Source organism: Jaculus jaculus, chromosome 1 (assembly GCF_020740685.1).
Source record: "Jaculus jaculus isolate mJacJac1 chromosome 1, mJacJac1.mat.Y.cur, whole genome shotgun sequence".
In the NCBI taxonomy this organism is placed as follows: Eukaryota; Metazoa; Chordata; class Mammalia; order Rodentia; family Dipodidae; genus Jaculus; species Jaculus jaculus.
In genome coordinates, this window is record NC_059102.1 from 34,119,729 (window position 1) to 34,132,612 (window position 12,884).

At 51.8% G+C, this 12,884-nt stretch overlaps 1 protein-coding gene across 3 annotated transcripts; it reads right to left on the reverse strand.

The window, feature by feature from the left end:
- Positions 1-2,686: 2,686 nt before the first annotated feature.
- On the reverse strand, positions 2,687-12,490 carry Sfxn3 (sideroflexin 3). Of its 3 annotated transcripts, none has more exons than XM_045137092.1 (11): positions 12,286-12,490; positions 11,405-11,672; positions 10,099-10,259; positions 9,144-9,314; positions 8,706-8,804; positions 8,350-8,425; positions 8,140-8,225; positions 6,817-6,866; positions 5,486-5,535; positions 4,502-4,549; positions 2,687-4,272 (listed from the first exon to the last, which is right to left on the reverse strand). In XM_045137092.1, exons 3-11 carry the CDS (start codon positions 10,257-10,259, stop codon positions 4,045-4,047), a joined length of 969 nt encoding a protein of 322 aa, XP_044993027.1. In that variant the 5' UTR covers positions 11,405-11,672; positions 12,286-12,490; the 3' UTR covers positions 2,687-4,044. The 3 variants fall into 3 exon arrangements, with proteins under 3 accessions (XP_044993027.1, XP_044993026.1, XP_044993028.1); XM_045137091.1 differs by having other exon boundaries at positions 10,099-10,262; positions 12,286-12,487; XM_045137093.1 differs by lacking the exon at positions 12,286-12,490 and adding an exon at positions 7,035-7,162 and having other exon boundaries at positions 4,041-4,272; positions 10,099-10,262.
- Between the last annotated feature and the right edge of the window lie 394 nt (positions 12,491-12,884).

Consider the following 12,884-nt stretch of genomic DNA (forward strand, 5'->3'; position numbering starts at 1 on the left):
AAAAACCTGAGCCAGGTATGGTAGCACCCACCTTTAATCCCAGCACTAGGGAGGCTGAAGTAGGAGGATACTGTGAGTTCAAAGGCCAGCCAGAGACTATACAGTGAATTCCAGATCAGTCTTGGCTAGAGCAAGACCCTACCTCAGAAAAAAACAAAACAACAATAAAAAAAACAGCCTTTGGAAGACTTACATACATGGAGACTACTACACCCAAACTATTCAACTGTGGGGCCACCGTAAAGGAACTGTACAATGATAATGTCAGGGTACATCCTCCAGCATGCCTTGAGTGATGGTTGCTTGATGTCAACCTCAAAAAACAGCAGAGGTAGAGAATAGGTCAACCCCCAGCCAACTGCTAAGGGAGAGAGACACTATTGTGTTCAGGGAATCAGATAAACAATAGACATAGAGAGAATGGCTCTGATTAAAATGGCTCTTCCACACCATGCTGCATTCAGAGGGTGCTGAGTTCATCCTCTCATCTTTCATATCTAGGGACAAGCCTTACATTGTCAGGGAAACTTCTGAAGCCTTGCCATACCTAAGAATCTGATATTCATTCCTGAAGGAAGACACTTTCTCATCCTCCAAGTGGAAAATCACCAGAGCTATGAGCCATGGTTTCTCTTGTGAATATGTCACTGTTTAAGGTTTGTTGAGACGTAGACCAGACTGAGAGCCACAGTGTTTGTGACCTGAAATCAACATGTAGAGCTTACAGCAATTTTTGGATTTCACATTTATTTATCCATAAATTTTTTTTTAACTGAGTACCTACAGAGGGCCGGGTAATATTTGTTATAGGTGATATACAATTAAACATATAAGTTTCTTGTAGTTTATCTGAGAGAAAGAGGCAGATAGAGGGGGAAAAGAGAATAGGCGTGCCAGGACCTCTAACCATTGCAAACGAACTCCAGCTGTTTGTGCCACCTGGTGCATCTGGCTTTATATGGGTACTGGGCAATCGAACCTGGGTCTTTTGGCTTTGCAAGCAAGTGCCTTAACCACTAAGTCAGGTCAGCCTGAGCTAGAGTGAAACCCTACCGCGAAAACATACAACAACAAAAAAGGTAACAAGGGCCAGAGATCACCGGAGAAGGCCCATTTCCGCCTAGGAGGGGGTTCAGGAAACGTTCTGGCAACCGAAGGGTGAGGGCCCGGAGGCGGGGAGGGAGCGGCGCTTGGGTCCCGGTGTCCTCGCGTGATTCCTCCTACACCTCGGGATTTCTGGGCAGGAAGGCGGAGGGCGGGCGCCCAGCGGCCGATGGGACCCGAAGGCGCGAGCTCCGGCGGATTTAGCCGTGCAGGGCCGAGGTCCTCCGGGAAGCGGATCTAGACGCGTTGGAGGCTCTGACGTTTTAGCCCAGGAGCGCTAAAGCCGTTGCCCGGGAAACCAGAAGGAGGTGCGTTCCAGCCTAGCTTTGAGTGACAGTAGCGACTTTAGGGAGCGCGACTGTTGACGGACGGCCTACGTGCAGGGGGCGTGGCCTCCGGAAGACTGATAGGCCCTGGGGGCGGGGCTTGAAGCTAACTGGCTTAACTAGAAGGCAGAGGAATTTTGCTGTGATCCCTGCTGGTAAGATTACTGCCCAGGCCAAATGCTGACGTCTAAGGAAAATTCAAGTATGTAGAGACAGTTTGGAGAATGTACCTAGCTAGGAATTGGTCCTGGAGAACCTGTAACATTCCCTGTTGCTAACTTGGCAGCATTTGAGGAACTGGCGTGGCACTAAGGTGACAGAAATGAGCCAGGTGTGGTGTTTCATGCCTGTAATTCCTGAGGCTGTTGGAGGATGGCTGTAAATTCGAGGCCAGCCTGTAAGTTCCAAGTCAGCCCAGCTAAAGTGAGACTGCCTTAAAAAGAAAAATAAGGGCTACAGTGATGGCTTAGCAGTTAAGCCTTTTGTCTGCAAAGCCAAAGAACCCAGGTTTGATTCCCCGGGACCCACATAAGCCAGATGCACAAGGAGGCAGGCACATGCGTCTGGAGTTCGTTTGCAGTGGCTGGAGCCCTGGCGCGCCCATTCTCTCTCCCTCTCTTTCTCCCTGTCTCTCTTTCCCTCTCTCAAATAAACAGATAAAATATATTTTGAAAAAGAGGAAAGAAAAAAAGAAAGGGATAAAGAGGATACTAGGGCTGGGGATGTGGCTCAGTTGGTAGAATGCTTGCCTAGGATGCATGAAACCCTGGGCCCTTTCCTCTCCACTGCATAAAACAGGCATGCTGGTACCTATCTGTAGTCACAGGACTACATAGTGAGTTTGAGGCCAGCATGGAATACATGAGACCCTGTCTCAATCCTCCCCCAACCCAAAATATAAAAATAAAAATTAAAAACACAAAGGTAGGATTTCATCTTCAGAGTAAATAAAGGTGTCATGGGAGAAACAATTTTCTAAGCTCATAGCTCCCTCTGCTGGGAGATGAGGGACCTGATCTTTGGGAAGGAAAGAGAAAACAAGACAAACTTCTCTCTAGTGGATACTCAACATGAAATAAGTGGAGATCAAAAAGTAGACAGTGCCAGGTGTGGTGGAACACACCTTTAATTCCAGCTCTTGTGAGGCAGAGGTAGGAGGACTGTCTTGAGTTCAAGGCCAGCCTGGGACTACAGAGTGAGTTCCTGGTCAGCCCCTGGGCTAGAGACCCTACCACAACAAAAAAAGAAAAAAGAAAAAGTAGACAAGTTTTCAGTTTATTGACACCATGGAATAATGGCTGTTACCACAGGTGGGGACTAGGGAGAGCAGGAAATGGCCTTTATCTTCCCCACCCACCTCAGTCAGCGGTTATGGGAGTTAGCATGCGATCTAACTACACTCTGGAGTCACCATTACCCAGTCCTACCCTAAGCTCATCTTCTATTTGGTCCAGCTGTTGAGGCCAGGACCCTTCCTGTCCTTGGAGAAAGCAGGTAGAGAGCGGTCAGCTACAAACCTCAAGATGCAAGAAGGTCTGTTGGGGTGGTGTAGGTTAGTGGTAGAGCACTTGCCTAGCATATGTGCTAACACTGAGTTCTGAGAGAAAGAGTGTGTGAGGGTGTATGTGTGCTAAGGGATAATGGGGTGAATGTCTAACAAGGGTTAATGGAGTAAAAAAAAAAGTCCCGACCCAGCTGGGTGTGGTGGTGCACCCCTTGAATCCCAGCACTTGGGAAGCAGAGGTAGGAAGATCACTGTAAGTTCGAGGCCACCCTGAGACTACATAGTGAATTCCAGGTCAGCCTGAGCTGGAGTGAGACCCTACCTCAAAAACAAAACAGAAAATATCCCAAGATTGTAGACTCAAAGCCTGTGGAGTTTAAGCACCATTCTCACACAGGTCCCCCTGCCAGTGGGTACGGTTGGCAGCAGCTCCTGAAGAGGCATACTTGCTCTGTCTGCATGGTTTCCAGATTGGGGTGGGAACTGGGATTGTGAGATCTCTGTCTGAGATCATGATATGACAGCAACCTAAGAACTCCAAAGATTGTCCCTAAAGTGTGTGTGGAGGGGGCGGGGCATAAGACAGGAGTGGTACAGGCTCCTGGTACTTGTTTGTTCTAGTTGAGAAGAGAGGAAAATGTAGCCATTCCAGAGAGTGGGGTGTTGGCAGCATAATCCTCCTGCCTCCCTGATCCTAACTGGGCTTCCTTTGCCAGCCTAGGTCCTGAGCCAGCTTTGGGAGCCAAGTATCAGAAACCTGAAGGATTCAACCCACTTTGGCTTGCTAGTGTCCCTCAGTCTCTCCTGAGATCCTGGGGCTCCTCCTATGTCCAGAGGGGCAGGGTACAGTCACAAATGACTTGGCAGGAGGAATAGTAAGGAAGGAAATCCCACCTGTCACCAGGGTTTCTGCTAGGTGGGCAGGAGGCTGAGGAGGGAAGCTAGATACCAGCACATTCTGGAACAGCATGTCTGCTCTTAGCGTCCAGGATCAAATGTATAAGCACATGTATGTACGTAAATGCACAAGCATGAGAGGGAGGAGTTATGTGACTGTGCTCTTTGAAACCAGAGAGGAAAGAAAAGGCTTGTAGGAGCACCTGCCCCAGCCTAACGGGTTGCTGGTCTCAATGGCTGCTGCCCGGCCAAGCTCCCTGCCCAGTACCAGACAGATGGACAAAGATAGCAAAACAGCAGCCCAAAGAGGTGAGGAAGGGGACAGAGTTTGGCCTCCCTCCCCCTCAAAGCCCCTTGTTGTAGTAAACCACCTCGACGCTGGGATTTTGCTCTTGGATCTGAGCTCTCAGCTCCGGCTCCAGCCTGGTCACATGTATGGAGCTGTAATAGAACAGCACAGGCCAGCTGAATGTCCCCTGGACTCAACCACTCAGGCCCAGGGCCCAGCATCCCTCCCCTCCCCAGTGAGGAACCCTCTCCTGCTTCCAAAAGGGCTGATCTACCGTCATTCTCCCCAAACCTCAAATCGCACGTGTGCACTGGAACACAGTGAAGGCCTGAGAGTCCGTTGGCCCAGAGACGTGGAAGGCAGCCTGGGGACAGCACTTACCTCCTCTGGGGGAACAGGGCGCAGCACAGGGGCGTGGCAAACACCAGGCTAAGAGAGAAGAGTGTTGCAAAGGTTTATGAAACTCCTGCCTTAGGGTTCTTCCCTCCTTGCACCTCACCTCAATGAGACAGCCCTAGGAGTTGACACTGACTTATTTATCTGTGAGTGTGTCCATTATTTGTGTGTACGTGGGTGGGGGGCTATGCATATCCAGCGTTGGCGTCCTGTATCATTCATCCACGTTTCCTCCTATGTCCACAGCAGTATGATACAGTCTCCCACTGAACCCAGAGCTGCCACTTTTGGTCAGACTGGCTGACCGGTGAGCCCCAGTTTCTTCTAGCTCTGCTCCCCATTGGACCTGGGTTATAGGCATGAGTGGTCATCCCCAGCTGTTTACATGGGGGCTAGGGAATTGAATGCAGGGTGAATCAGGCCCCTGTGCTTGCCCAGCAAGAGCCTTTACCTGCTGAGGCAATCTTCCCAGCCCTTATTTTTATTTTATTGTTTTCAGCGATGGGGATCAAGCCAGGACCTTGTGCACACTAGGCCAGGTACTCTATTGCTGAGCTATATGCCAGCCCTAGGGGTGGCAACTAGAGCCAAAGGATTCTTCTGGAACATTAAAGCCAGCCCTGGCATTAGATTCTGAACAAGGAAATGCTTCTCAAGCACTGCTCAAAGTTCTATGGCCAGAAAATGGGGCAAAACTTCTGGATGGGACCAAAGGGTTTGTTTCCATGATTTCCTCTGGTGAATGAAAACTGAACTGTCCTCTGCTAAACTCTTGCTCTTCAAAAGCAGGAACCGCAGCCACTCTCCTACCCTACAATGTGCCCTACAGGCCGGTGTCCAAGCTGAGAGCTGGCAAGCTGTGTGAATGAGAAATGTATATAAACACCTCAAAGGCAGTAAGTGCCTACCCACGTCCACCACAGGAAAGGCACCTCCCAGATGCCCCCAGCTACCTCCTTGCACACTCACCAGAAGCCCACCAGTCCCACCTGCAGGGGTGCCCCCAGCCAGGGACGGCGCTGTAGGGAGACAGAAAATGGAATGACTGGTGTACCTTCCCTCCTTAACCCTTATCCTGTTTTTTTTTAAACCATGGCTCTATCCCATCAGCCCTGCCTTTGAGCCCTGGGACATGACGGGCCTGGGGCCTCCCAATGGCACTCAACACGGGCCTGTTTCCTAGAACCCCTAACCTCTCAAAATGGGCTCCAATGGCACTCCCCGACCCTCTTTCTCTTACCTCACTGCTTCGAGGAGCTGTTGTTTCAGGAGGCCTCCTCTGAGCCTCCGCTCACTTCCTCCTATCCCAGGGGCATGAATCTGTCATTTTCCCCACTGCTCTCAATTTGTTCTAGTCACAACAACCACCCACCTCAGGGCCTTTACACTGGCTGCTCTGGCCACCTGAAACATTCTTTCTGAGCTCTTAGCTGTCTCCTCGCCCTTCCCAGCCTTCAGAGGGCCATTCTCTGACCACTTTGTCCAAACTGCTCTCCTCCATTCATTGTCTCAATCACACTGCCCCCTGCACCCTGGCATCCTACAAAGCACATTTCACAGCTGATACTGATATGTGTATCGATTGTTTTCTTTCTTTCCTTTTTTTTTTTTTTTTTTTTTTACTCTTTCCAAGGTAGGGTCTTGCTCTAGCCCAGGCTGACCTGGAATTCACTACATAGTCTCAAGCTGGCCTTGATCCACCTACCTCTGCCTCCTGAGCGCTGGGATTAAAGGCATGCACCACCACACTTGGCTTTGTTTCTTTTTTGATTTCTATATTTGACTATAAGCCTCATGAGGACAGGGACTGTGACTGTCTTATTTCAGGATGTTTTCCAAGCCCCAAAACATGTCTAGTGCATAGTTGGTGCTCAATGAGTATTTGGGAATAAATAATTTAACAAATGAGCCAGGGCTAGTATTCTTGTGTTTTGTTACCCTGTCTTTTTTTGCATGCATGGATGTGCTTGTGTGCCTGCTAGTGAGTGACATCGTGGGTGACAGCGTGAGTATGGTAATCAAGACAATGACAGTTACCTCTGTGCGTATGTGCTTGTGTTAGAGCCTCGGAAGTGACACCAGTTTCCTTTAGGACAGAAACCACTGCCTTCCTTCCATCTTGTCCCCTGGGTCTCTTACTGTTCCTTCCTTCCAGCCCAGTTCTTGATGAATGACTGAGGGTGCAGGGGCATGAAGAGAGTTTGCAAGTCTCAGACTCGGGCTAGGCTGGAGACAGGGCTAGGGACTGGTCACTGCTCCCTGACACCAGCACTTCCAGGATGGAGAGGTGAGTCACTCACCTTCAGGAAGTCTTTCTTCTCCAGAGTGTCCATGATCACAGGGGGGATGGCTGAGGCAAAAGGCAGAGAGAGACTTATGGGGGTGATCATCAGGACTCCTTCATAGCTCCTCCCACACTTCCCAGTCCTGCTGCCCCCAAGTCCTCAGAAGCCTCTGAGAACCTTAACCTCTCTTCTCTCTGAGCCTCCCATGCTCCACCCAGCCATCCCTGCCTCACCCATGGCAGGAATCGCCATGCAGATCCTTGATATCACCACCTGGAAGATTCCCTGCTTAGCTGCGGTCACTGAGTGGCCAAGCCTCTGACCAGCCTCATCAGTCACAGGGATGCCCACCTGGAGCTCCCTAGGAGGAGAAGGGGGCTGGAGTCAGATTACAGTCCCCAAGTACACCTGCAACACCTGACTGGACAGCAGCTCCTCTGTATTCCTTCACATCCCACACTTAAGGGCTGGCTCTGAGTGTAAGATAGATTCCAGAGAGAAACAGATGGGCATCTGTGCCAGTCCTGCCCAAGATCAGGAGCAAGGGAAGGCTGTGGTCATTCAATACAGGTTCAAGAAGATGGTTTTGGAGAGGTGGCAGGGTATAGGGTATATCCCAGAGTATAGTTATTAATCTTGACATAACTGTAGCCATCTTAAGTCATAACCATCATAAATGCCTGGTGTGTTTGTCCTGCAAGGTATCCCAGATTACTGTAGACAAACACAATTGCCACACTAGTGTGTGGGGTCTAGCAACCCAGAAACTGGTGCCAGCACTGCCAGAAATGTGCTCTACTTTCTTGAGACTGGCCTAAGATGAATCAAGCCACATTTTAATTTAAAATAAGTCACTTTGCGGGGGGGGGGGTGTTGATATTTGAGGTAGGATCTCACTGTATCACAGGCTGACCTGAACTCACTCTGTAGCCCCAGGCTGGCCTTGAACTCATGAGGAACTTCCTACCCCAGTGCTGGGATGAAAGGCATGTGCCACTATGCCCTGCTTATATAAGTCACTTTTGACCTATTACATATAACCTTCCTTCTGGCCCAAATTATGGGGACTCCACTGGTCTTGCTATTGTCTAAGATCATACTCCTGTCAGTAAGGCCCACCTGATGGAGTGTCCTCTGCACAACCCTGGACCTGTCCTCCTCCAGTCTCAATACACTTTGAAGCTGGTTGTCCTGGAACACAGGTCTAGCCTGGGTCAAAGCCCAGCCACTCACACCCAGTGAGGAAGAGGACCATCCCCCACTGGGCTGGTCTGTGGAGCTGGATGATGTGCCACACATACATGGGGCATCCATGTGTCAGGAGCCAGGGCCACTCACCTCTGCCTCATCAAGGGGATATTGATGCAGTTGGCAGCAGCCACAGCTGCAAAAGGCACAAATCTGCCCACCAAGGGAGGTAGGTGCTGAGGGAGAAAAGATGACACTCAGTGGCCCCGAAGGTCACAGGTGAGAGTCCCCTGTGGGGTATGGGAGCCCCTTGGGAGAGTAATGTGGAAGACTGGAGAACCAGTAGAGGGAAATCTTTACCTTAGTGAGGGACTTGAGTCCCAAAGCAGTGGCCACAGCCCCAGTGGTGGCACTAACATAGGCGGTTCCCAGCTGCCTGTGGATGGAAGGGCGAGGTTACAGGGAGAGATGAAGAGGCCAGCATGTTTCCTTTAGGGCTATTCCCAAGTGCAGGGGGTATAGCAGGGTAGCCTCATTGTACAGAAAGCCCTTCCCCCAACTCCAGGGCAAATGTGTGGAAGTCCCCCTGCTTGGAAGAGGGCAGGACACAGCTGGGAGAAGCGCTGAGCTCCTGGAGTACAAGGCCCCAGCCAGGAGAGTGTACAGTGGCCTGGGTGAGGAGGGCTCTGGAGCTCTCCCTGGGGACCTGCTCTTACCGCACAGTGATGGGAGCATCCCCACTGCGGTTGGAGTAGTTGACGATAGCATTGAAGGACTGGTTCACCCATTGCCAGAACACCACAGTCGGGGTCTTCCTGGGGGAACAGAGGTTCGGTATTGACTTCTGCCCTTCTACAGCGTCCATCCCCCTTGAACTCCTTATATGGATATCCCCAAGATTACTTACAACTTCTAGTGGATATTCTAGAATCTTCCCAGGTCACCCTTGAAGCCCCCCCCCCCCCTTACACAAAGGGACCCATTGGTTCTGGACCTCCAAGGCTGAGTTCAGAGGGAGGAGTGGGAAGGATTCTCACAATACACCCAACCCACTTACTGATCCCTACGCAAGAGTTTCCTGGAAGGAAGTGTCCAGCCACCAAGCAGTCCTCTAGCGCAGAGCACTGGGGAAAGGGATGCCGGATAAGACCTGCCTGTAGAAGGTGAGCATGCAGCCGGTGATGGTCATGTTCATGGGCACCTGGGCTGACATGCGGCCAATGAGGATCAACTTCTCCCCCGTGTCCGGATGGAAAGCAGAGTCATACACATACTTGGCTCTCCATAGCTGGTCTTCAGTGAGCCCTGGGGTTGCCACACCAGCCCTGTAGAAGTTAGCAAGGGGCAGACCTGCCTTTGTTGTCTCTGCTGCCCCCTTCAGGGAACTCTGGGTAGATGACAAGGAACTTTGACCCTCAATCTTAGACTAGGGAAGCTCCTTGTGTTGGGGGAAAGCTAAGGCTTTCGGAAGTGGACCACCCATTTTCTATATCCCTTGTAGCTCCAAATTTTCTCTGGGGTCACAGGTGATGATTTCCAGTGGGTCCAAAATAATTGGGGGCATTCAGAGACTTAATCTTGAAGATAAGAAGGATCCCTTTCTATCTCCTAGGGACTCTACTTTGAACCCCTTTGTCATTGCAGAGTGGACCCACAGTGAGTGGGAAAGGTCTCTGCAGGGCTGGAGAGATGGCTTAGCAGTTAAGGCATTTGCCTGCAAAGCCAACAGAACTTGACTTGATTCCCCAGGACCCATGTAAGCCAGATGCACAAGGGATGCATGAGTTGAGTTTGCAGTAGCTGGAGGCCCTGGTGCATCTATTCTCTCTCTCTCTCTCTCTCTCTCTCTCTCTCTCTCCTCTCAAATAAATAAATAAATAAATAGTTTTTTTAAAGGTCCCTACAGAAGGTTTATAAGGCACCAAGAAGCCTCCTACTCGTCAATGCCTCCTTCTTAACTCAAATATCCTAAAATTCTTTAAAGCTCTGTGTCATAGTTGTCTGTAATGCCAGCATGTGGGCCAGAGAGTGAGGAGGGTAAGGAATGGGACAAGGTCACTCCAAAGCTTGAAGAGGCAGCTACAGACTGTGTGCTAAGTTAAGGATCACCTGTAATTCTGTACAATGTTCCGGGAAGCTTCCAGCTGTGCCCCAGACAGCAGCAGATTTCGGGGATCAGTCACTGTGAAGAAGTGCCGAGCTCTGCCCATAAAAGTGCTTTGATCCCAGCGAGGCTCCTGAATGTTGATGTCTAAGGACAAGTCACCCATCTTCTGCAAGGCAAGGACAAGAATCAGGTCCAAGGGTGTCACTGGGGGAAACTAGTAGCTGTGACCTGGTCCCCCAGCCTGTGGCCAATCCCTTCAAAAAAAGCTCAAGGTGACTCCAGATAGATAGGTAAGCAAAGGTGGGGGAGGAGTGGTTTCCTAGGCAATGTCTTGGCCAGGGACTTAAAGTCACTAAAGAGGGGGAGGGAAAGACCAAAACCAGGAAAACAGCCTTCCTCTTGCTCTGGCCTGACACAGAGTTTTATGAGTGAGGATTTACATGTGTGTGGCCAATATATGAGAAGCAACTCTGGCTGGACAAGTACATAAAACGTGAGTTGTACACCTAAACCTATTTTAGCTTCAGGCCCCAGCTGCCCTAAGACCCAGATAAAAACTCCTAAGGCTGTTTGGGAAGATGACAAGACATCCCACACACCAGCTCCTGATTGGAGGAAGCAAAGGATCACTGGCCACCTGAGAGCTTATCTGTACCAGATCTCAAACCGGGGGATCCCAGTGGCAGGCATTTATATGCACGTGGCATGCATATGGCCCCACTCAAAATTATCTGCTTCAACCCACACAGTGACCTAAGGCCTTTCCCTGGTCCCTGACTGGGCAGAGTTGATTTAGATACCCACTCACCTCTCTCTCTCTGAACTAGGGAATGCAAGAAAGGGCAAGACTGCATTCAGTGGGCGCCCCTCCACCCAGCACAGAGAGGAAAGCCAGGGGCAGCCAGATGGCTGCGCTAAGGCAAAATCCTGCACAATGACTAATCCCCTCCAACCCCACTTCCTCACTGCAGACACACCCGACTCTCTCTCACACTCACACTCACATACCCACACACAAAGGCACACCCTCCCCAGACGCATAAACATGGTGGACACACCCTGTGTACTCCAGCGTTTTACACACACACACACACACACACACACACACACACACATCCATCACTTGCAAGCACTTGTACTTGGGCTCACACAGCCTCACTCCAACCAACCTTCTCCTCTTGTGCCCCATGGACCTACGCAGACCTCAGAGAGACCTAATCCCACAGGGCAGAGCATTTCAAAGCAGGTCTCCTTCTCTGAGCCCCCAGCCCTCCACCTCCCAAGCCCACCAGGACAGCAAGCACTCACGTTTTCCGGGACTTCCAGCCGCTGCAGCCCGCATACCCGCCTTCCTCTCTGCTCGCCGAGGCCCTCCCAGCCATCAGCGGGACGTCACGCGTGACGCTGATCAGCAGGGAGGGGCGGGGGCTCCCCAGGCTTATTTGCCCAGCACGGAGCTGGCAGAGCTCTGGGACCGTGGATGTCATTTGAGAGAGACGCCCCCAGCCCAGGTCGCTGGAACCAGACCCTACGCCTCCCAGAGCCAATCACGTCGTGGGGGATCCGTTTTGGCCATCTTCCCAGCCAGAGAGAAACAGAGAGAGGGGGAGGGAGGGAGGGAGGAAGGGAGAGAGAGAAAGAGAGAGGAAGGGAGGAGCCGCGCCGCTGCCCCCCTTCCCTTGCAGTCCCCCGGTCAGCCTCGGGAGGCACCAGACCCCCGTAGCACCAGGTCTAGGGGCACTGGACGCCCGTGGGCGACGTGGAGGGGCGGGCCGCCCGGTGGGACTCGGGTTACTCCTTGTTTACTGGGTGGCTGCCTTGGCAATAGCCACTGGCTGCTAGGTCCCTGGGTATCTACCCCAAGACCCACAAGATTCTCTCCCAGCATTCACATCCCCTTCCAGCAGCATTCCCAACGTGCTTGTGCCCCATCAGTGTCATCACCCTGTGCCCCTTTTCGCCGTGTCCCGTCCCTTCATGTCCCCAACACTTGTCCCTGCGTGACAGACTTTAGTTAGGTCCAGTCCCTGGGATGTGCACGGCTCGATCTCTCGTGAGCTCTGCCTGCATCCCAGCATGTGCATTCCTTCCTCCTCCTGTCCTGGGACCAACTGGCCTCCTTTTGACAGTTCCATAACAGGATGCTAGGGAGAGGTGGAAAAGCCTCCATCAGACACACTTGCTCGCACCTCACCCAGTCACCACACACAGCACGCCAAAGCCAGCCTGCGCTCCTTGCTCATCGCAGGCTCACGTCAGTGACATTCTCTCCAGAGACCTCACAGGAGGGATCACAGAGGGGTGGCAGTCCCATGAGCCAGCGTGGCCCGGACAAGACGCCGTTCTAGACGGAGGTGGTGGCGCACGCCTTTAATCCCGGCACTTGGGAGGCAGAGGTAGGAGGACCGCCGTAAGTACGAGGCCAGACTGAGATTATATAATGAATTCCAGGTCAGCCTGGGCTAGAGCAGACCCTACCTCAAAAACCAAATATAAAAATAAATAAATAAATAAATAAATAAATTGGAAAAAAAAAAAGACGCGTTTCTAGCCGCAGGCGAGAGTCGAGTCCTAGGTTACGAAGACCAGCGGAGGGCGGGGGTGCGGGGTCAGAACCGGAGCCGGTGGAGCTCCTTCAGAAGCCCAGGTGACCAAGGAAGGTCTGGGGCGCCTACCGGAGGTGTCCCAGGGAGTGACTGGCGGCCCTCCCAGCCAATGGGATCGCGGTACCGCATAGGCCAGCCCCTATTCCCGCCGCCGCACGGGGCGTGGGCGGGGCCTTTGGCTG